Source organism: Hemiscyllium ocellatum, chromosome 25, assembly GCF_020745735.1.
Source record: "Hemiscyllium ocellatum isolate sHemOce1 chromosome 25, sHemOce1.pat.X.cur, whole genome shotgun sequence".
Lineage (NCBI taxonomy): Eukaryota > Metazoa > Chordata > Chondrichthyes > Orectolobiformes > Hemiscylliidae > Hemiscyllium > Hemiscyllium ocellatum.
In genome coordinates this window covers 53715461-53738112 of record NC_083425.1, presented here as the reverse complement: position 1 = coordinate 53738112, position 22652 = coordinate 53715461, and the positions used below count along the sequence as shown (strand labels likewise).

General features: G+C 41.7%; 1 protein-coding gene and 1 long non-coding RNA gene across 14 annotated transcripts in view; one reads left to right on the top strand and one right to left on the bottom strand.

Moving 5' to 3' along the window:
- LOC132827690 (uncharacterized) overlaps positions 1-22652 on the bottom strand; it is a 93492-nt gene that overhangs the window by 38403 nt on the left and 32437 nt on the right. For all 3 annotated transcript variants that reach the window (XR_009646029.1, XR_009646028.1, XR_009646027.1), the window contains exons 2-3: positions 15923-16041; positions 8900-9072 (exon numbers count right to left, since the gene is read on the bottom strand). This is a non-coding gene — a long non-coding RNA (uncharacterized LOC132827690). The remainder of the gene's footprint in view (positions 1-8899; positions 9073-15922; positions 16042-22652) is intronic.
- The window catches only part of LOC132827687 (fas-binding factor 1 homolog), a 113265-nt gene that overhangs the window by 69569 nt on the left and 21044 nt on the right, over positions 1-22652 (top strand). For all 11 annotated transcript variants that reach the window (XM_060844345.1, XM_060844350.1, XM_060844346.1 and 8 more), the window contains 7 exons: positions 3455-3499; positions 4164-4331; positions 5872-5972; positions 9236-9442; positions 9953-10060; positions 14197-14336; positions 16007-16125. In XM_060844345.1, coding sequence (XP_060700328.1) covers positions 3455-3499; positions 4164-4331; positions 5872-5972; positions 9236-9442; positions 9953-10060; positions 14197-14336; positions 16007-16125 — 888 coding nt within the window. The remainder of the gene's footprint in view (positions 1-3454; positions 3500-4163; positions 4332-5871; positions 5973-9235; positions 9443-9952; positions 10061-14196; positions 14337-16006; positions 16126-22652) is intronic.

Below are 22652 nucleotides of genomic sequence, written 5' to 3'. Positions count from 1 at the left end.
CCGTTTAAAATTCTTCCCCCATTTCAACTAAGAGGAATAACTGTTTTCTATCCACACTGTCCATGTCCTTCATAATCTTTTTCACCTCAATTAAACCCCCATCTGCCCCCTTTGCTGTCAAGAAAACAACCCAAGCCTATTCAGCATTCTTCATAACTGAAATGCTCCATCCCAATAACATCCTGGTGAATCTCCTCTGCAACCCCTTCAGTGTAATCACATTCTTCTTGTACTGTGGTAAACAGAACTGCAGCTGAGGCCAAACCAATGTTTTGTACAGCTCCAACATAACCCTGCTGCTCTTGTAATCTATGCCACGAATGATAAAGGCACATGCCTTAGCCACCTTACTAACCTGTCTTGCCACTTTCAGCAGTCATTGGACAAGCACCCAAAATCCCTCTGTTCCTAGTATTATGAGATTTAGTGAATACTCCTTTGTCTTATTACATCTTCCAAAGTATATCACCTCTCACTTTGCAATGTTAGATTCCATCCGCCACTGATCGACCAATCTGAACATTCCATCTATGTCCTCCTGTAACCTAAGAACTTCTTCCTGTCTACTAACCACCCGCCAATTTTCATGTCATCTTACTTATTAACTGTCAACTTACTTATCTCCCCACATTCTCATCTATATCATTGGACCCAGCACAAATCCCTGAGGTGTGCCACTGGATACCAGCCTGCAGTCATTCAAACAGCTTTCTGCCATCAACTTTGTCTTCTATCACTAAGCCAATTTTGGATCCATCTTGCCAAGTCACCCTGGATCCAAGGAGCTTCTACCTTCCTTATCAGTTTCCCATGTACAACCTTGTCAAATACTTTGCTGAAATCCATTTAAACTACATCAACTGCACATTCTTCAACTACACATCTGTTTACCTCCTTGAAAAAAATCAAATTTGTTAGGCATGACATTCCTCTGATAAAACCATGCTGACTATCCCTGATCAAATCTTACAACTCCAACTGGAGATTAATTCTCTCCTTCAGAATTCTGTACAATATCTTCCCTACCACTGATGTGAGATTCACTGATATGTCATTCTCTGGAACCATATTAGCTGTCATTCATTCCTCTGTCACCTTCCTTTGGTGATAGTGGAATTAAAAATTTGGGTCAGAGGCCTTGTAATGTCCTCCCATAGGCATCCTGCAATACAACTCGTCTGCAACTCCAAGGACCTAAACAGTCTTTCCAAATCAAGCAGCATTTCAACCTCTACCTTCTTCAAACTGATTTATTGTATTTGCTGCACTCAGTGAGGCCTACTCCATGTTGGAGAAACCAAAGCATGACCCTGACCTTCCCATAGCCATTCATTTTAACACAGCATTCTGCTTGCATGCCCACTTGTCTGTCCATGGGACGCTGCAATGCTCCAGCGAATGAAAACTGGAGGATCAACATCTCCTCTTTGGACTCGGTACTTCACAACCTTCTGGGCTCAATATTGAGTTCAACACCTTTAGATTGTGAATCCATTTCTTCCCTTTCTTTTAGCTTTGCTTGTTACATTCTCTGTCACCATGTCCTCTCTCCCCTCCCCACACTCCAGTGGGACTGTTTTTTCAAGTTTGCCAGTTAGACACACCATTGTTTTGATATTCTCCCATTCTGATCGCTTAACCTGAACTATCAACAAATTTGCACCCCCCCCCGCCCCAGCACTCCAACCACTGACCCCCTCCCATTATTGCATAAATGCTGCCCCCTCCACACTTCATTCAAGCCCTGATGGAGTCATCTCGACACAAAACTTAAGCTTACTTTCTTTCCATGGATACTGCCTGACCTGCTGTGATCTCCAGCGTTTTTTTGTTTTCATCACCTGGAGATGAGTCTGCTTTTAAGCCAGCCAAAGCATTCTATAAATCCTCACTGGCCATGTCCGTCTGCACAAGAACCTGTCAGTTCCTCTCCCCGAAATCTGTACCTATATTCGCCGCCTCCTGATTGAAGACAGAAGTGAAGCACTCATATAGCAGCGTACCAGTGTCCTCTGGCTCCATGTTGGATTGTCCCCTTTCTCCCGAATAGCCCTGCTCTTTCCATGGATATCTTGTTCCTCTTAATATATTTATAGAATGCCTTGGAATTCTTCCTAATCTTAACTGCCTGTGTTTTTCATGCCATCTCCCTTTGCTCTCCTAACTGCTTCCTTAAGTTCCTCCTTGCACTTCCACAAGGGCCTTTGATGATTTGCTCCCTTTGCACCTGCAAAAAGCCTCATTTATTTTCCTTATCCAGTCTTGAATATTCCTAGACATTTAGGGTTCTCTGGGCTTATTTCTCATATTTGCTGTGCACTGTCTTTGTTTACTCTTTGAACACCACCCCATCCTATTGTATTCAACTTTCTGCTTCCCCCTGCCCCCCAATCTAAAGCCTCTTTTTGCAGACCATCTTTTTCTTTTTCTGTAACAAACTTAAATCAGACTGTGCTGTGGTCGCTATCACTAAGATGTCCCCCTATGCAATCTCAACCATTTGCCTGGCTTTGTTCCCCAGAATTACGTCCAGTCTTATGCCATCCCTTGTAGGACCATCTACACGTTGACACAAAAAGCTGTCCAAATGCATTTCAAGAAATCCATCCCCTCGAAACCCTTTACATTATGACTATCCCAATTAATGTTCAGGAAGTTGATATCTGCTAATATAATTACCCTATTGTTATTATTGCATACCTAAATGAATTGTACACATATATCTGCTCCTCTGTTGCCTAATGACTGCTTGTTTGGTGGCCTGCAATGTGACTTATCACTTTTTATTCCCAAACTGTATTCCACAAGCGTCCTTTGAAGACCCTTCCAAAATATAATCCCTTCTGCAGCAACTGACTCCTGAGTTAATAATGCAGCAACAGCTCCTCCTTTATACTCTCTTCTGTCCTGTCTGAAGATCCTATACCCTGGACTGCTGAGTTGTCAGTCCTGTTCCTCCATCTACCATGTCTCTGTGATGGCAACAATATCACAACTCCATGTCAGTCCATACTCTTAATATCTGTGTTGTCTATAATACTCCTAGCATTCAAGCAGAGGCCACCCAGCCTGGCCTTACTCCCTTGAATCATAGCATGGCTCTATTCACTTATTCTCAGATTTCTGTAATCAGCAGATAGAAGAGTTCATAGTTTCGTTGATGTGTGTTCTGCTCAACTTGGTTTTCCATTTTTGTTTTACTGAGTTTCACCTTTGCTGGAACGTCTACAATGTCGCATTTGATCACTTAATTTCTGGAAGTCAGTACACACCATATCATTTGTACTATCCTCTGAAATCACTCTGCCACTTGTCTAGGATCGAACAGTATGTAATGTGAAGAAATAATGAAGTTTGTCCACTAATTAATTCTCATTCTCTGTCCCCCTCACTTCTTTTTTCTTCCCCTCACTCTTTTCTTCACCCTCCTCCGTGTCTTTCTCCCTCCTCCCAGGTACCCCTCTCCACTGATCAACTGCAGAAGTTGCTTCAGTTGCAGGTGAGAGCTTCTAGCCAATCCATGTTCACTTAGTTTTTCAGTGGAATTTCGCAATGACGTTATCTTCAAAAGTAGTTTTCCATACTCTAGCCATGTTGCATTTGATGGGGAAAGGGATGAGGGATTGCTGTGAGGTTTGCTTGTGTGTAAGAATGCTGATCAATGATAATGCTTTCTTTGATAGTTACTTTATCTATCTGCCTTCCAATTTTGTTTAAGCTGGGTTTCATTTAGTATATCCCTTGATGTATTTGTTCAGGATCTTGCTGTGAGGGATTCAAGGCCACAGTTTATGTTAGGTTGACTCCAATGTTTAGACTTATCACCTTCTGTCATAGTAAAAGTGTAGTTTTCATAAGCAAATTGTTGGCAGTTTAATTCGGAGAAGTTTTGAAGATGGAAAATGGAAGGTAAGTGTATCAATGATTGATCAATCCTGCTAGTTAACCTGGAAGGAGCTTTAGTAGGGTTCTAATCCAGGATTCGTAACCCTCAGTTCTTGGTGTTAGAAATACTCATTGATGATCTGTGCATTAGTAGAGCAAAATCAATAAAACTTCTAAAGTAGGTAGTTTGGCTTTAAGATACTTCAGTGGATTTACTTATAGCATGATTTAAGCTTATGTGATGCTCTGGTTTAATTTTACAAACTTCTGTTTATCAGCTGCTTCAGTCAGTTTCTGGGGGACGAGATGTTGCCATGGATCTGCCAAAGGCCATGGAGTTAGAGAGCAGACTGACAGCTGTGCAGAAACAGCTGAAGAGCACAGAAGCTGAACAACAGGTAGTCCTGCAGACTACTGAGGTCAAAATCGTCGAGCTGGAGAATAAGGTACAAGGCTATTCTGGGCTTGACTGTTCCATGAACACACTACTCACTGCCATTTAGGTTAGGAGGATCATAAGTTACGTGGATAGAAGTACAAAGTTACAAGGGAAGATAATCAGACTAAGTGAGGATTAAAAACTTGTGAAAGATGGAATTGAACTCCCCTTTGATCAAATGGAGAAAAATTAGAGTCTGAGTATTTTGAAGGAAATCACTTTTTCAAACACAGGATTGTTGAAATCTGGAACTACCTTTTCTTGGAAAGGCTGTGCGTGTGAGGTCGTTTTGAAACTTTCAAGACTGAGATTGAGTTTTATTAGATAGAGGTGTCAACATACCAATTAACCATGATCAAATTAAATAGCTGTTTAGGCTAAGATAGGTAAATGGCTTCCTCCTGTTTGAATGACTGATGCTCCTGAAAAAGCCTATAGTATTTGTGGTAGAACAAAACTATTTTTATTTGTCTTGAGAGATAGAAGGTAAGAGGTTTTGGATGAAACTAAAATACTGTAGATGCAGAAATATTAAACAAATGCAGAAAATGCTAGAGAAACTCAGCAGTCTGGAAGCAGCTGTGGAGAGAAACAGTGTTAACATTTTAAGTCCAACATCACTTCTTCAGAACTAATTTAAGGTGACTGTAAAAAAAAAATCAACAGCGATGTGAGGCAATACATTTTCATGCAGTGAATGGCTAGGATCTGGAATGCACTTCCTGTGAGTGTAGTTCAAAACACCTTCGAATGAGACTTTCTGAATGGAATTGGATAAGTGACTGAAGAGGAAGGATTTGAAAGCCAGTGTGTGGGACTAGGTGAGTTGCTGTTGCAGACAGCCAGTACAGAAATAGTATTGACCTCCTGAGATGTAGCTGTTCATATTTCTGTAATTATAGCATTCATGCATAGTAATTTCAGAGACAAACATTGCTTCCCACCATTGCGAAGGTTGCAGTGTAAATGTAAAATGGAAGAACTCTCCGGGAACAGTAGCATAGTTGCTCATTATTGGCCTGAACTAAAAGTCTAGAGAAATGAGTTGAAATTGCATTACAACAGCAGCAGAATTCAAGCCCAGTTGATTAACTAAATGAAAAATTGAGTAATTGGTAATGGTGAACATGAATCTACAGGTTGCTGTAAAAAGTCATTTGGTTCACTAACATCCTGTAAGGAATTAAATATGCCAACCTAACTGGGTCTGGCTTAATGTAAATACATAGGCTAATTTAGAGAACAATTTAGAATTAAGACTATCAAGTTCTCAGTTGTCAAGAATGTGGCTCATGATGACCTTCTCAAGGATAATTAGGGATGGGCAATAAATGTTGGCCTTACCTGTGATGTCTACATCCTGTGATTGAATAACAAAATGTACCATCCTAAAAGCAGCTGAAGCAGAGCTATAATACTCACTAAGCACCCTCTTAGAAAAATATTTCTTTCATTGATGACTTGAGGGTATCTTGTGTTTAGATGATTTCTTAATTGTGATATAATTTCCTTAAACCTGGAACCAGAAACAATTGTGTTTGCATTAGGTGCGAAAACTGGAACTGGAGCGAGAGCAACAACGAATCCTACTGGACAGCCTTCAGCAGCAGCACAACAACGACTTGAAGCTGATTGAGAATGCACACAGGTGAGGTAGAATAGGTATGAACTGGAACAGGGAGAGGCAAAACGTAATGCAGGAAAGGGAAAAGTTTAGCTTTATTTAGTTCCTTTAACATAAACGTTCCAAGGTATTTTGCAGGACTGTTAACTAACAGAAGCCAAAAGAACTGCGGATGCTAGAAATCAGAAGCAAAAACAGAAATTGCTGAAAAAGCTCAACAGATCTAACAGCAACTGTGTAGAAAAGCCAGAGTTAACATTTCAGGTCCAGTGACCCTTCCTCAGTCCTCTGTTCTTTTCCAGCAATTTCTGTTGATGGTAACTAACAGAATTTGACATGGAGCCAAGTTAAGTTATATTAGGACCGATGATCAAAAGTCTAGTCAAACAGAGAGGTTTTAACTGGTGCTCTAAAAAAAGATTATGCGAAAGAGGCAGAAAGGTTCAGGAGGGAAATTTCAGTGCCTGCAGTCCAGGAAGCTGAAGACAGGGCCTCGGGTAAAACTAAGCTGAAAACAAGAAACCAATTGCAAGTGCTTAAAAATGACTTACTTTCTTAATTTCTACCTGTTTCCTGGTGTCAAACTTGATAAAATCAAGTGAATTCTTACAGTATAAAGGAAGTAGGAGTATACCCAAGAGGGAAATGAGGAGGGTAAAAAGAGGATATGAGATAGCTCTGGCAAATAGTGAGTGTTAAGGAGTATCCAAAGAGATTTTGTAAATACATTAAGGATAAAAGGGTGATTAGGGGTAGAATAGGGCCCCTCAAAGAGCAGCAAGGCAGCCTTTGTGTGGAGCCACAGGAGATGGGGGAGACACTAAACAAATATTTTGCATCAGTGTTTACTGTGGAGAAGGACATTAAAAATATAGAATTTGGGGAAATACATGGTGACATCTTGACAAATGTCCATATTACAGAGGAGGAAGTGCTGGATGTTTTGAAACGTATAAAAGTGGATAAATTCTCAGGGCCTCATTAGGTGTACCCTAGAACTCTGTGGGGAGCTGGGGAAATGATTGCTGGGCCCCTTAAATGATATCTACATCATCAGTGGTCACAGGTGAGGTGCCAGAAGACTGGAGGTTGGCTAACGTGGTGCCACTATTTGAAAGGTGGTAAGGAAATGCCAGAGATCTATAGACTGGTGAGCCTGACATTGCTGATGGGCAGTCGAGAGTGTGGTGCTGGAAAAGCACAACAGGTCGAGCAGGAAAACTGACGTTTCGAGCAGTGGTGGGCAAGTTCTGGAGGGAATCCTGAGGGACAGGATGTACATGAATTTGAAAAGGCAAGAACTGATTAGGGATGGTCAACATGGCTTTGTGCATGGGAAATCATGTTTCACAAACTTGATTGACTTTTTTGAAGAATTAACAAAGAACAGAGCTGTGGACGTGATCTGTATGGACTTCAGTAAGGCGTTCAACAAGGTTCCCCATGGGAGACTGACTAGCAAGGTTAGATCTCATGGAATACAGGGAGAACTAGCCATTTGGATACAGAACTAGCTAGTGTAGCATACTGAGGGTGGTGGTGGAGGTTAAATTTCAGACTGGAGGCCTTGACCAGTGGTTTGCCACAAGGATCAGTGCTGGCTCCACTACATTTCATCGTTTATATAAATGATTTGGATGTGAACATAGGCGGTATTGTTAGTAAGTTTGCAGATGACACCAAAATTGGAGGTGTAGTGAACAGCAAAGAAGGTTATCTCGGAGTACAACAGGCTCTTGATCAGATGGGCCAATGGGCTGAGAAGTGGCAGATGGAGTTTAATATAGATAAATGTCAGGTGCTGCATTTTGGGAAAGCAAATCTTAGCAGGACTTATACACTTAATGGTACAGTCCTGGTGAAGAGTTGCTGACCAAAGAGACCTTGGAGTGCAGCTTCATAGTTCCTTGAAAGTGGAGTCACAGGTAGATCGGATAGTGAAGGAGGCATTTGGTATGCTTTCTTTTATTGGTCAGAGCGTTGAGTATCGGAGTTGGGAGGTCATGTTGCAGCTGTACAGGACATTGGTTAGGCCATTTTTGGATATTGCATGCAATTCTGGTCTCCTTCCTATTGGAATGATGTTGTGAAACTTGAAAGGGTTCAGAAAATATTTACAAGGATGTTGCCAGGGTTGGAGGGTTTGAGCTATAGCGAGAGGTTGAATAAGCTTGGGCTGTTTTCCCTCGAGTGCCGGAGGCTGAGGGGTGACCTTATAGATATTTATAAAATCATGAGGGGCATAGATAGGATAAATAGACAAGATCTTTTCTCTGGGGTGGGGGAGTCCAGAAGAAGAGGGCACAGGTTTAGGATGAGAGGTCTCTTTTACATCTTTCCCCTAAGGGGCAACTTTTTCATTCTGAGCTCGTGTGTGTATGGGATGAACTGCCAGAGGAAGTGGTGGAACCTGGTACAATTACAACATTTAAAAGGCATCTGGATGGATATATGAATAGGAAGGGTTTGGAGGGATATGGACCAAGTGCTGCCAAATGGATTAGGTTAGGATATTTGGTCGGCATGGCCAGGTTGGACTGAAAGTTTTTTTGTGTTGTACATCTCTATGACTCCGAGCTGCTGAACCATGGCCACACCACAGAATTAGAAGATTCTTAATGAACTTGCCATAATTTATAAAAGTTTATTATTAGGTATGGGATAGTTTGGGGCCTATTCCCTTTCCTGCCCTATGGCAAAATGGGATTTCTGGCTGAGCTACTCGTCAGACATTTTGTTTGTCATCCCACCTCCATGTCCACCCACTTTTGGATGGGAAGACTTCAGCTCGGGTGTCATTCTAGTAAATCTGCACTGCCATCCCCCCAGGGACAATTACCTCCTAAAGTTGTGCCCACAACAGCTCGCATGCTAAGTGCACAAGACACAGGATGAAACTCCGTTCTTAAGGGTAGTCCTATTCAACTGAATTTTTGCTTTGTTTCACTCACCATAAGAACTGCTGAGCCTCTCCAGCATATCCTGCTTTTATTTCAGATCTCCAGCGTTCACTTTGCTTTTACAGAGGAAGGTTCCCCGTAAGTTGTTCCATCAGACACATCCAGATCAGGCACAATTTGTGTAGCGGCCATAAACTGTGACTACAGACTAACTGTAACACAGACTGGAGGAGAAGGCAGAAGCAAAGTATTACAGATGTGGGAAATTTAAACAACTGCAAGAAATGCTGGAAATATTTAGGTCTCATCAGTATCCCATTGTCAAAAATTCAAGTGTGATGGGAAGAGATTAAATTGACTGCCTCTTCCTGTTATCCTTCCTGCCAGGAACCGCTTGAAGGTAATTGAAGAATCTTACCAGCAGCGGGAGGCTCGACTCCAAGAAGAGAACCGAGTTCTCTCTGAGCAGTCTGTCGCCCGACAATTGAGCTTGGATCGAGAGAGATCAGAGCTGATTTCCCGGTACCAGCGCAAACTCACTGAGTTTGAGGAAGAGAAAGCCAAGGAGAAGGAGCGACTCAAGGAACTACAGCGGTAAGAGGAAATAGCAGCATTTTATTAGCACTGATTGGTTCACTTGCCTCATTTAACAAATGAAATTATTCTTGCCACCGACACCATCCTTTCTGTCATGACTTAGAAGTCATTAAGTGCTAGCTGTGAATAACTTAGCTAAAATAGTAGTTTAGCTTGTGAACTTGCAGAGTGTCAGCAACCTATCCAGCCATCCAGAGTTTGCATCAAGACTGATGCTGTTCTGACTCTGTGGCCATAGAGGTGCATTCTTCAGCAGGAGTAACAGGGATCAGTAGCAGAAACTGTCTTCAGTTATTTCTTTCCCTCTGAAGGCAATTGTACAGCTGCAGTTAGTTAATTAAGCCAACTCAGATGTTAGTTGAACTTGGGACCTTCCATAGTCCTTTAAAGGAATTTCAGATCTTTCCATCAAAAAAGCATTTATCTTAAATGCCAAAAAGAATTAATTATGTAGGCAGCATGGTTTTATAGTTATGTGCTTCATTGTTGTTAACCTCTATTCTGCAGTCAGTCAATCCTGGATATGCGAAAGGAACATGAGGAGCAGCTGCAGTATGTAAAACAATTGAAGGAACAAGAGATTGATGCGGTGACCAGTGCTTCCTCACACACAAGGTAACATCATGTGAGTGTTCAATGCAGCTCACATTTTCAGTGTAGTTCCAGGCTTGTATTTGAGAAGGAAATTGTTTGTTGTAACAAGTGAAGGGCAGACCTACTGAAGGAGAGCATGGGGCAGCTTTAACTTTATTCATTCTTGGGATGTGGGTGTCATCACTGGTCATCTCTAAATTGTGAGGCTTGCTGATCACTTCAGAGGAAACTGGTTGTTATTATCGATAAACTTGACTCTAACCTGCTTGGATGACCTGTGGATTGAAACAGCAGCTTATTCGCAAATAGCTTACATACAGTTTAAAAGTAAACAAAAATGCAATAACTATAACAACTTAAAACTGTATCTAGAAAACAGTTTAGTGGTCCTGTACAGCCAGAATGCTATTAATCGTATTTATATTTGTAAAGGGATAGAGAGCAGTTTCCTGCCCAGGGGAATAAAAAATATTAACCATTGTGCAGCTGAGGGTTGAGAAAAGAGCTCGTCTGTGAGTTTGCTAATTCTCTGGTCATATTTTAGGAGGCAAAGCCACACTCCCTGTAACCCATTCAATGTTAGTCTAAGCCTATATTTCATTCTTCTCCTTCTATGTGACATGTACAAGACAGTACCAAGGAAGCAGAGCTACTGGTCTTTTCTCCCACATGTTCCCAATTGCAAAAGGCACTGAGTGTATCACTGGGCTGTAGTTTCCTATTGCATCATAACTGAAGTGCAGCTAGGTCTGATCCTGTCCTCACCCAGTCCCTATTATTATGAAGGTTTATGATATACTATTATCATTTGGAAACATGCATTATAAAGTGGAAGAACAAGGTAAAGGTTCAGATTTGGTTTGTTTTTCTACGTTGAGAGTGTTAACGGAGAGACCTAGGGGTTCGGGTATAAAGTTCGTTGAAAATTGCGTCAAGGTAGACAGGGTATGTGAAGAAGGCATTTGGCGTGCATACCTTCATTGCTCGGAACATTGAATAAAGGACTTGGAACATCATATTGTGTTGTATGGGATGTTGGTGAGGCCAACGTACAGTTCTAGATGCCTGCTATAGAAAGGGTATTTTTAAATTGGAAAGGGTGCAGAAAAGATTTACTAGGATGTTACCAGGACTGGAGGGTTTCAACATAGAACATTACAGTGCAGTACAGGCCCATCAGCCCTTGATATTGAGCTGACCTGTGGAACCAATCTGAATCTATTCTACACTACAAATCTTCTCAAAACTCACTATCCTACATAATTCCATTTTCATCCATGTGTCTATCCAATGACCATTTAAATGCCCTTGAAGTTGGTGAGTCTACGACTGTTGCAGATAGGGCATTCTAAGCCCCGTACTACTCTCTGAGTAAAGAAACTATGTCTGACATCTATCCTGTATCTATCACCCCTCAATTTAAACCTATGTCTCCTCAGGCTAGCCATCAGCATTTGAGGAAAAACGCTCTCACTGCCCACCTTATCTAACCTTCTGATTATCTTTTATATCTCAATTAAGTCACCTCTCAACCTTCTTCTCTCTAACGAAAACAGCTTCAAGTCCGTCAACCTTTCCCCCTAAGACTTTCCCTCCATACCAGGCAATGTCATAGTAAATCTCCTCTGAACCCTTTCCAAAGCTTTCACATCCTTCCTGTAATGCGGTGACCAAAACTGCACGCAATACTCTAAGTGCAGCCACACCAGAGCTTTGTACAGCTGCAGCATGACCTCATGGTCCGAAACTCGATCCCTCTACCAATAAAAGCTAGCACACCATATGCATTCTTAACAATCCTATCAATCTGGTGGCAACTTTCAGGAATCTAAGTACATGGACACCAGAGATCTCTCTGCTCATCTACACTACCAAGAATCTTACCCACCATTAGTCCAGTACTCTTTATTCCTGTTACTCCTCCCAAAGTGAATTACCTCACACTTTTCTACATTAAACTCCATTTGCCACCTCTCAGCCCAGCTCTGCAGCTTATCGATGTCCCTTAGTAATCTACAGCATTCTTCGACACTGTCCACAACTATACTGACCTTTAGTGTCATGTTTGAGTTATAAGGAGAGGCTGGATGAGCAGGGGCTTTTTTTCCCTGGAGCTTAGGAGTTGTGGGATGATATTATACAGGTTTATAAAATCATGAGGGGCACAGATAAGATGAATACAAAGGTTGCTCCCCCAGTGTAAGAATGTTTAAAAACTAGAGAGCATAAGTTTGAGATGAGAGGAGAGAGATTTAAGAGGGACCTGAGGGGATTTTCACATCGAAAGTGGTTCTTATATGGAATGAATTGCCAGAAGATGTGGAAGATGCAGGTACCAGTTTCAACATTTAAAAGACATGTGGACAGGTACGTGAATGGAAAAGGTTTAGAGAGATATAAGCCAAGTGTGGGCAAATGGGACTAGTTTAGTTAAGGAAACCAGATCAGCATGGACAAGTTAGACTGAAGGGTTTGTTTCCATGCTGTATGACTGTGACTCTATAAGAATGAGGAGACATGGTTTTAGTTTAATTTTCAAGTTGAGAGTTTTACTGGGGTATCTGGAAGTATTTTCACCTTTTTGATGAAGTGGTTAAGCCCCTTGCAGTGAACAGTTTGGTACATTAGGGGAAAATGGTAGAAGGAAAAAAAGTCTGCAGTTGCCTAGAGGCAGGGGTGCAGTATCACCGAAAGGCAGAAACATTCAGAAACAGTATGTAGCCAAAGAGAAAAGGTGCTTATCAGCAGGTAATACCTCTCTCCAAAGCAGTCAGGAGTGTGAGTAAACTCCTGAGGTGTTTAAAAGGAAACTCCAGAGGCAAAAAGACATGTGTTTATGAAACCAATTTTAAATAATAGGTAAGCTGCGTTAACAATTTTTTAAGAAGGTGGGGAAGAAGTTTTTATTACAAAAGAAAATTAGACCACATAAATACAGAAATTTTCCAAAAAAGAAATAAAATACAGCCATCCCACTTTTGAACAAGTAGCTTTCAGTTGGACATAGGTCCTGGTTTTGTGTCTGCAAGGTTACTCTTGAGAGTGGAAAGGTTGAATTTTTTTCTTTCTTTGATATTTTTGATGAGTTATTTTCTTAATTCTTGTATAACATAGTTTGCTTTTTATCTATTATTGTGTAGTAAACTTTTTTGATTGTTTTGTTAAATGTACTTGGCAGCCTTTTGTGAATATGTTTGCTTTGACCCCCACTGTAAGCAAATATCAAAAATACAACTTATGATCTATCAAACGAGGTCTCATTCTAGGATTTGACTTGTCCATAATTACCCTCAGTTGGGATCCTAACACTGTTTTGTTGAAGGAAGCCAGTTAGCAAAGAATACAACTGGAGCCATTATTACAGAACTGTAGATTACAAGCAACTGCCGTTCAATCCCCAACCACAGCAGTTACTCACAGCAACTGAACACAAGCCAATGCTAACAGCTGCACACATTCAAACACCTTTAATATACATCTAATAGTCCCTTTATCTCCACAGTTTCTAGCTGGGTGTTGCTAGATGGTGATCAGGAACCCAGGTTGAGTTTCTCATCTGGAATCCAGGGTGCTGCAGCATTTGTAGCACTGCCCTTGGATCAGCAAATCAGATCAAACCTTGATCCTACTTGGCTGGTAGAGTTCCAGAGTGAGCATTTAATCTCTGAGATACATCAGTCTTTCAATCTAAATACATTTTGTACCAGTAACATGATTAGGAACATCTATCATACATGGCAACCTCACAATAACACCAAGGACCCCTGGTTTCTGCTGGGTTTGGTGGACTTTGTGAAGAACAATGGTGATGGGAGTCAAATTAAATGGATATGAAAATACTTAGATTAACAGATACCTGTGTGGAATTAAGATTATAATCAAGATTGGGTGCTAATTATGTGGTTCGACTGGTTTTATATATAAGATAACAGCTGCCTAGTTACAGGCTGGAATTAAATTGAATGTCCTGGATTGTTTAATGTAATATAATATAATGATAGCTTGTAATTTAACAGATGCTATAAATCCAGAAGCTAATTTTCCTGTTTGCTAATGTTTAAAGTAGCAATTGTTATTCCAGAATATCTTGTCCGAAGACCTTGGTTGGGTGTATTGAAAGTTCTATTGCAGTCTTCCTTCTCAATGTTCTCACACAGGTCACTCAGTAATATCATTGAACAGATGGGGGTCTTCTCTTCAAAGCTGAATGACCTTTCCTATAAAGTAGAAAGCACCCACCAGAGCACGTCCCATGAGATGGAGATCAGTGCAAGACAACGAGAGGAGCAGCAGCGAGGTAGGAGATGTAGAATGCAAATTAATTGTTTACTAACACAGACAGCTGAGTCAGCTGATCAGCACTCAAAGGTTTTACACGGTTCACGCTCCTATGGATATTGCCAAAATAAAATCGCTGGAAAAACACTTTTGTGATCCCAAGATGTGCCAAAACACTTTACAGCTAACTTCATACTTTTGGATGTCACCATTGTTGCAATATAGAATATGTGGAACTTAAGTTGCACATAGCAAGATTTCACAAGTAGCATGTAGAAATGGCCAGTCAATCTGTTTTAATGTTGTTGGGCCAGGGATAGTTAGTAGCTCGGATTCCACTGTCCATCTTCAAATCGTGCCATGGAATATCTTATGTCTACCTGAGTTGGTACGTGGCTTCATCCAATAAGTGACGTTCCTGCAGTGCAGCACTCCCTCAGAACACTAGATTTTGTTCTAACGACTACTGACTCAGAGATAAAGGTGCTGACACAGAGTGCTAATCCCCTATGAAAGGGTGCTTCTAATGAGATCAATAGTTTAGAACAATGTTGATGTTCAATCTGAAAATTAGTCCTGCCAATCTTGTCAACGAAATGCTTTGGTTTCAGTCAGAAGTCAAATTGGCAGATCTCTGGTAGTTAAACCCTGGTAATTAATAAGTTATTTTGCGTTTTCGTGGAATTGGTAAAATACTTATATGTGTAACCTTTTGAATCACATTGAGATAGTTGTGGAGCTTAGGAGCCAGGCCTTTCAGGGTGAAATTAGGAAACAATTCTTCGTGCAGTTTGACAATTTGAAACTGTTCACAAACAACAGTGGTTCCAGGTCAACAGATAATTATAAAACTGAGATTATAGACTTTTGATGGTGAAGGGTGTTAAGGGATGTAATGTGATGCAAGTAAATGTAGTTAGCAATGATTTGTTTTAAGTGGTGGAACAGGTTCAACTAGTCTCCTCCTGTTCCCATTTTACTGCTTCTCTGAAAGTGCTCTCCTCAACAAAGAAATTTTTATTTTAAAGATTGTGACTTCGTCAACCAATTTAGTTCTGTTTTGTATTAAAAATAATCCTACCATCTTTCATACTCCAATTCATTGAGGTTGCATTCAGTTTGATGTTAGACATCTTGTATGTGGTCAGTATTATTTTCGTCTTGTAACCAGTTTCAACTTTGGCCCATATTCCTTCCTGGAACTCAGCAGTTTTTATTTTATTTGGCATCTTTCACTTGAAACTTTGTCAAAAAGCATTTTAAACTTCCTATAAAATAAATCATAGGTGCTGTCATGTGCCTTATCTGTGGTGTTCACAAATATGTTAAAATGGCTTCTTGGACAAAATTATCCCTTTCTACATCCATGTTAATTGCTTAAATTATTGCAATTAGAACACACTTCCAGCATAACAATTGAATTGAATTTATTATTTTATCCGTCATTTGGGGTTTGAGTCTACACTTGCTGAATCAGATTTGGCATTTGTAAATATTGTGTTGGTTTGCTTCCAGCCTGATAGTGAGTAATGGTGAAATTCTGTTTCCTCAATTGTGAATGAATAGTGTCCCCACAAATTTCTGCTGAAGGCATTTCATACATACCAACTGCTTCAGTGAATCAGTCTTAAGCCCATGGATGTTTGCAGCCCCCTTTTGTGAAATCTGATGATGTGATGTTTCTTTCAGCACAGCAGGATAGACTGTTGCGGCAGCAGAGAGACCTGGAGGAAGAGAGAGCCCGCTTACAGGATGTTATCACCAAGATGGAGGTCAGATTGAATGAACAAACACGACTTCTTGAGAAGGTGAGGGAGATAAATGTCAGTAGTGAGTTTATGAAGAAGTATTACCTCTGAAATGTTAGTATCCTGTTGGTGTTTCTTTTGGCCTAAAGTAGGGTGAGTGATTGTTGGAATTCTAATTCCATTTCTTCCATTGTTACTTTTGATCTCAAACTGAGCTTTGCCTACTGCTTGAGCCTTCAATGCACGGCTCATGGTATTTGGACACTCGTGGTGCATTTTGAGTCTGCACCATTAGATCACAAGATTGACTGCAGATGCAGGGATGGTTTTGATTTGGAAACTAATCCAATCTTAATCATGTTTCCCTCCGAGCTATTCCCTCATCCTGTTCTTTGTGAGCTGCAGGCAGTGGCCTAGCTGTGTTAACAGCACACACGATGCTGGGAAATACCATACTTGTGTTTTATGTGGAGGGTGAGATTTTGTAGCACAGTGGATTGTGCCTTTGCAGTTGGCTTCTAGTCCCAATCCAGGATTTGTTGGCCTGAGAAGTCGTGTCCATGACACACAACGAGTAACAGTTTAATTCCTTCTGTATTTCTTTGTGAAAGACAAGGGGCTAGTGAAATACCTCAGAGCAACAAAGGACGAGGCGCCACAAGAAGGCGATAAACCCTGGTGGTAATGGAAGAAGCTTCCTGAACAATTTGGATGGCATCCAGATTGAAGGAATAATTGGAAAATTTCATAAAATTGGACTGGTCCTTGTAATGGAGAAGTGGAGCAGGAGATACTGTCTGGAGGACAGAGGTCAGAGTCTGGAGGACCCCAAAATATTCTGGGGTGGACAGAGTTGGCTTCGTAGTGATACCACCTCCATGACTCATGGTTGTCAGAACAGAAAGGAGGTTAATAACCGCATAGTATAGACCCCGCTTTAAACAAAGAAAATTACAGCACAGGAACAGCCCTTTGGCCCTCCAAGCCAATGCCTGTCCAGATCCTCTATCTAAACCTGCTGCCTATTTTCTAAGGGTTTGTATCCCTCTGCTCCCTGCCCATTCATGTATCTGTCTAGATACATCTTTAATGACACTATCGTGCTCACCTCTACTACCTCTGCTGGCAACATGTTCCAGGCACCCACCACTCTCTGCAGAAAGAACTTTCCACGCGTATCTCTCCTTGACTTTTCCCCTCTCACTTTGAACTTGTGACCCCTAGTAATTGAGTTCCCCCACTCTGGGGGAAAAAGTTTCTTGCTATCCACTCTGTCTATACCTCTCATGATTTTGTAGACCTCAACCACGATCCCCCCATAACCTCTGTCTTTCTAATGAAAATAATCCTAATCTACTTAACCTCTCTTTATAGCTAGTGCCCTCCATACCAGACAACATCCTGGTGAATCTCCTCTGCACCCTCTCCAAAGCATCCACATCCTTTTGGTCATGTGGCAACCAGATATGTATGCAGTATTCCAAATGTGGCCGAACCAAAATCCTATATAGCTGCATTATGGCCTACCAACTCAATATCCCATCCTGTGAAGGAAAGCATGCCATATGCTGCCTTGACCGCTCTATTGAACTGTGTTGCCATCTTCAGGGTACAATGGACCTAAACACCCAGATCTCTCTGTACATCAGTTTTCCCCAGTGTTTTTCCATTTACTGTATAGTTTGCTCTTGAATTGGATCTTCCAAAATGCGTCACCCTGCATTTGCCCGGATTGAATTCCCATGTGTCATTTCTCTGCCCAACACTCCAATCTATCTATATTCTGTTGCATTCTCTGACTGTTCCCTTCACTATCTTCTACTCCACCAATATTAGTGTCATCTGATTTTGCTTAATGAATGTGATACTTCTTCAGTCACTTAACTCTCAATCCTAGGCACTCAGCAGATGTACCAGTCCTAATCAACCAAGCCTGTGGACTCTGATGTTTGGAGATCTTTGCTGTGATGCTGACTGAGCAATTTTTTATGTTCGAAGGAACTGAAGGCTATCTTAACATCTGACGCAGGCGGCTGGGGAATTTGTGAAGGCCAATTTCATTTTGCTGAATCATTTGGGGATAGTGGTAAGGTAGTAGCAATACCTGGAGGGAGAGGCAGCATCATGAAGATTTGTATCCAACCCTAACCATGAATCCTTTATTTGAGTCGGGCATCCAAATGAGCCACCTTGTGCAATTGCTTTCAGGAACTTACATCAAGAATGATAGAACGTGTGTCCTGAGAGATGCAGCATACTATGTCTCAGAATCTACAGGTATCTCGGTACAAGGTCCTCCTGCTGACCATAGAGATCCACAGCACAGAAAACTGCCTGCTGGCCTGTTTAATCATGTTGGTCAAAAACAACCACCTAATCATTCTAATTTCATTTTCCAAAATATTATCCACCCTGTGGATGAAAAGGTTTTTCCTCACATTTCCTCTTTATCTTTTGTCCTTTACTTTAAACCCATGCCTCTGGTCATTGATCCCTCCATCAAGGACAGAAGTTTCTTCCTGTTGACCCTATCTATGCCTCTCATAATTTCATACATCTCAACCATAGAACATATAGAACATTACAGCGCAGTACTCTGCTCTAAGGAAAACAACCCCAGTCTGTTCAATCTCTCTTCATAACTGAAACTCTCCAGCCCAGGGAACATTGTGTAAACCTCCTCTGCACAATTACATAAAATCACATCCCTCCTCTAATGTAGATTACAGAATTAGATTAGATTAGTTACAGTGTGGAAACAGGCCCTTCGGCCCAACAAGTCCATACCGACCCACTGAAGCGCAACCCACCCAGAACCATTCCTCTACATTTACCCCTTCACCTAACACTATGGGCAATTTAGCATGGCCAGTTCACCTAACTGCACATTTTTGGACTGTGGGAGGAAACTGGAGCACCCCGAGGAAACCCACGCAGACACTGGGAGAATGTGCAAACTACACAGACAGTCGCCCGAGGTGGGAATTGAACCCAGGTCTCTGGCGCTGTGAGGCAGCAGTGCTAACCACTGTGCCGCTCACAATACTTTAGCTGTGGCCTAAGTAATGATTTGTACAATGCTAACATGCTCTTAAACTCTATGCTTCAACTATTAAAGGCAAGTATACTTAGTGCGTACTTTGTCACTTTTTCCACCTGTCCTGATGCCTTAAGGGACTGGCATACATGCACACCAATGCTCCTCTGATCCTTGGATCAAAGCAAATTACTGCGGATGCTGGAATCTGAATCCAAAATATAAAATGCTGGAAAATCTTAGCAGGGTCTGGCAGCATCTGTAAGGAGAGAAAAGAGCTGATGTTTTGAGTCTAACTGACCCTTTGTCAAAGCTCCATAATTGAATTGCACTTTGACAAAGGGTCAGTTAGACTCGAAATGTCAGTCTTTTCTCTCCTTACAGATGCTGCCAGACCTGCTGAGATTTTCCAGCATTTTCTCTCCTTGGACTCCTCTGATCCTTGATACTTCCCACAGTTCTACCGTTTATCTCGTATTGCTTGTTTGTCCTACCAGTGGGCACTTGCATCCATGATTGGACATATGTAGCATTGCTGGAGTTCACTTTCATTTTTGGGAGCAGTGAGAGAGAGAGAGGACTGGGGGCTGCCAGGAAGGTAGGTTTTCCCTCTTAAAAGGACTTATCTCTAGCGTCAGTAGCCTTCATTTGCACTAGCAGCGCGAGTGCTGAGAGTGGGGAGAGCTGTTGAATTGCACTCTGGGAAGGTGAGTGAACCGGTTATATTTGGGCAGCGGTTGAAAGAGAAAGCAGCAGGAAAAAGTGGAAGGGCTATAGCCATAGGGGTTCAATTGTAAAGGGAATAAAGAGGCGGTTCTGTGGTCGAAAACAAGACTCATGAATGTGTGTTGCCTCCCAGTGCATGGGTTAGGGATGTCTCAGATCGGCTGCAGAACATTCTGAAGGGGAGGGTAGACAGCCAGCTGTTATGGTGCATATAGGCACCAATGATATAGGTAAAAAACAGGATGAGGTCCTACAAGCAGAATTTAGGGAGTTAAGAGCCAAGTTAAGAAGTAGGACCTCCGAGGTAGTAATCTCAGGATTGCTACCAGTGCTGCATGCTGGTCAGAGTTGAAATAAAAGAATCGGCAGAATGAATGTGTGGCTTGAGAGATGGTGCAGAAGGGAGGGGTTCAGATTTTTGGGACATTGGGACCAGTTCTGGGGAAGGTGGGACTATTACAAATTGGACGGTCTACACCTGGGCCAGACTGGAACCAATGTCCTTGGGGGTGCTTTTGTTAATGCTATTAGGGAGGGTTTAAACTAATGTGGCAAGGGGATGGGAACCAAATGAGGAGGTTAGTTGACAATAAGGAGGTAATAACTAAAGCCTGTATGGAACTAGATAATGAAGTCAATGTGACTAAGGGGAAGAGTAGACAGGGAGCAGATGATGAACGCAAAAAGACTGGTGGTCTGAGGTGCATTTGTCTTAATGGAAGACGTGTAGTGGATAAGGCAAATTAACTTAGGGCTTGGATTAGTACCTGGGAGTATGATGTGATTGCTGTTACTGAGACTTGTTTGAGGGAAGGGCATGATTGGCAACTAAATATTCCTGGATATCAATGCTTCAGGCGGGATAGAGAGGGAGGTAAAAGGGGTGGTGGAGTTGCATTACTGGTCAGAGAGGATATCACAGCTGTGCTGAAGGAGAGCACTATGGAGGCAATATGGGCAGAGCTCAGAAATAGGAAGTGTATAGTAACGATGTTGGGGCTAGAGGTAGAGGTAAAGACTGAGGTACAAATATGTAAACGTGATGGAAAATGGTGTGATGGTGATAGGAGATGTTAATTTTCCCAACATTGACTGGGATTCACTCATTGTTAGAGGTTTAGATGAAGCAGAATTTGTAAGGAGCACCCAGGAGGGTTTGAAAGAGCAGTATGTAAATAGTCCAACTCGGGAAAGGGCCATACTGGACCTGGTGTTGGGGAATGAGCCCGGCCAGGTGGTTGAAGTTTCAGTGGAGGATTACTTTGGGAATAGTCATCACGATTCCATAAGTTTTAGAATACTCATGGACAAAGATGAGAGTGGTCCTAAAGGAAGAGTGCTAAACTGGGGGAAGGCCAACTAGAGCAAAATTCGGCAGGAGCTAGGGAATGTAGATAGGGAGCAGCTGTTTGAAGGTAATTCGATATGTGGGAGGCTTTTAAAAAGAGGTTGATTAGAATGCAGGAGAGACATGTCCCTGTGAAAATGAGGGCTAAAAATGGCAAGATTAGGAAACCATGGATGACAGATGAAATTATGAGACGAGCTAAGAGAAAAAAAGAAAGCATGCATAAGGTCTAGGTCACTGAAGTCAGACATTGCTTTGGAAGAATACCGGGAACGTCGGACCAATCTGAAATGAGGAATTAAGAGGGTTAAAAGGGTCATAAGATATCTTAGCAAACAGGGTTAAGGAAAACCCCAAAGCCTTTTATTCCTGTATAAGGAGCAAGAGGGTAACTAGGGAAAGGGCTGGCCCACTCAAGGACAGAGGAGAAAAGTTATACATGGAATCAGAGAAAATGGGTGAGATTCTTAATGAGTATTTTGCTTCGGTATTCACTGAGGAGAGGGACATGACAGATGTTAAGGTTGGGATAGATGTTTGATTACTGTAGCTCAAGTCAGCATAAGGAGGGAGTAAGTGTTGGGAATTCTAAAAGGCATTAAGGTTGACAGGTCCCCTGGTCCAGATGGGATCTATGCCAGGTTACTGAGGGAAGCGAGAGAGAAAGTAGCTGGGATCTTAACAGATATCTTTGCAGCATCCTTGAACATGGGTGAGGTCTCGGAGGACTGGAGAAATGTTGTCCCCTTGTTTAAGAAGGGTAGCAGGAATAATCCAGGTAATTATAGACTGGTGAACCTGACGTCAGTGATGGGAAGCTGCTGGAGAAGATACTGAGGGATAGGATCTATTCCCATTTGGAGGAAAATGGGCTTACCAATGATAGACAATATGGTTTTGTGCAGTGAAGGTCATGTCTTACCAACTTAGTAGAATTCTTTGAGGAAGTGACAAAGTTGATTGAGGGAATGGCTGTAGATGTCATATACATGGGCTTCAGCAAGGCATTTGATAAGGTTCTCCATGATAGGCTGATGGAGAAAGTGAAGTCGCATGGGGTCCAGGTTGTACTAGCTAGATGGATTAAAAAACTGGCTGGGCAACAGGAGATAGAGAGTAGAAGTGGAAGGGAGTTTCTCAAAATGGAGAACTCTGATCAGTGGTGTTCCACAGGGATCCATGTTGGGACCACTGTTGTTTGTGATATACATAAATTATCTCAAGAAAGGTATGGGTGGTCTGATTAACAAGTTTGCAGATGACACTATGATTGATGGAGTAGCAGATAGTGAAGGTGACTGTCAGAGAATACAGGAGAATATAGATAGATTGGAGAGTTGGACAGGGAAATGGCTGATAAAGTTCCATCTGGGTAAATGCGAGGTGATGCATTTGGGAAGATCCAATTCAAGAGCGAACTATACAATAAATGAAAAAGTCCTAGGGAAAATTGATGTACAGAGAGGTCTGGGTGTT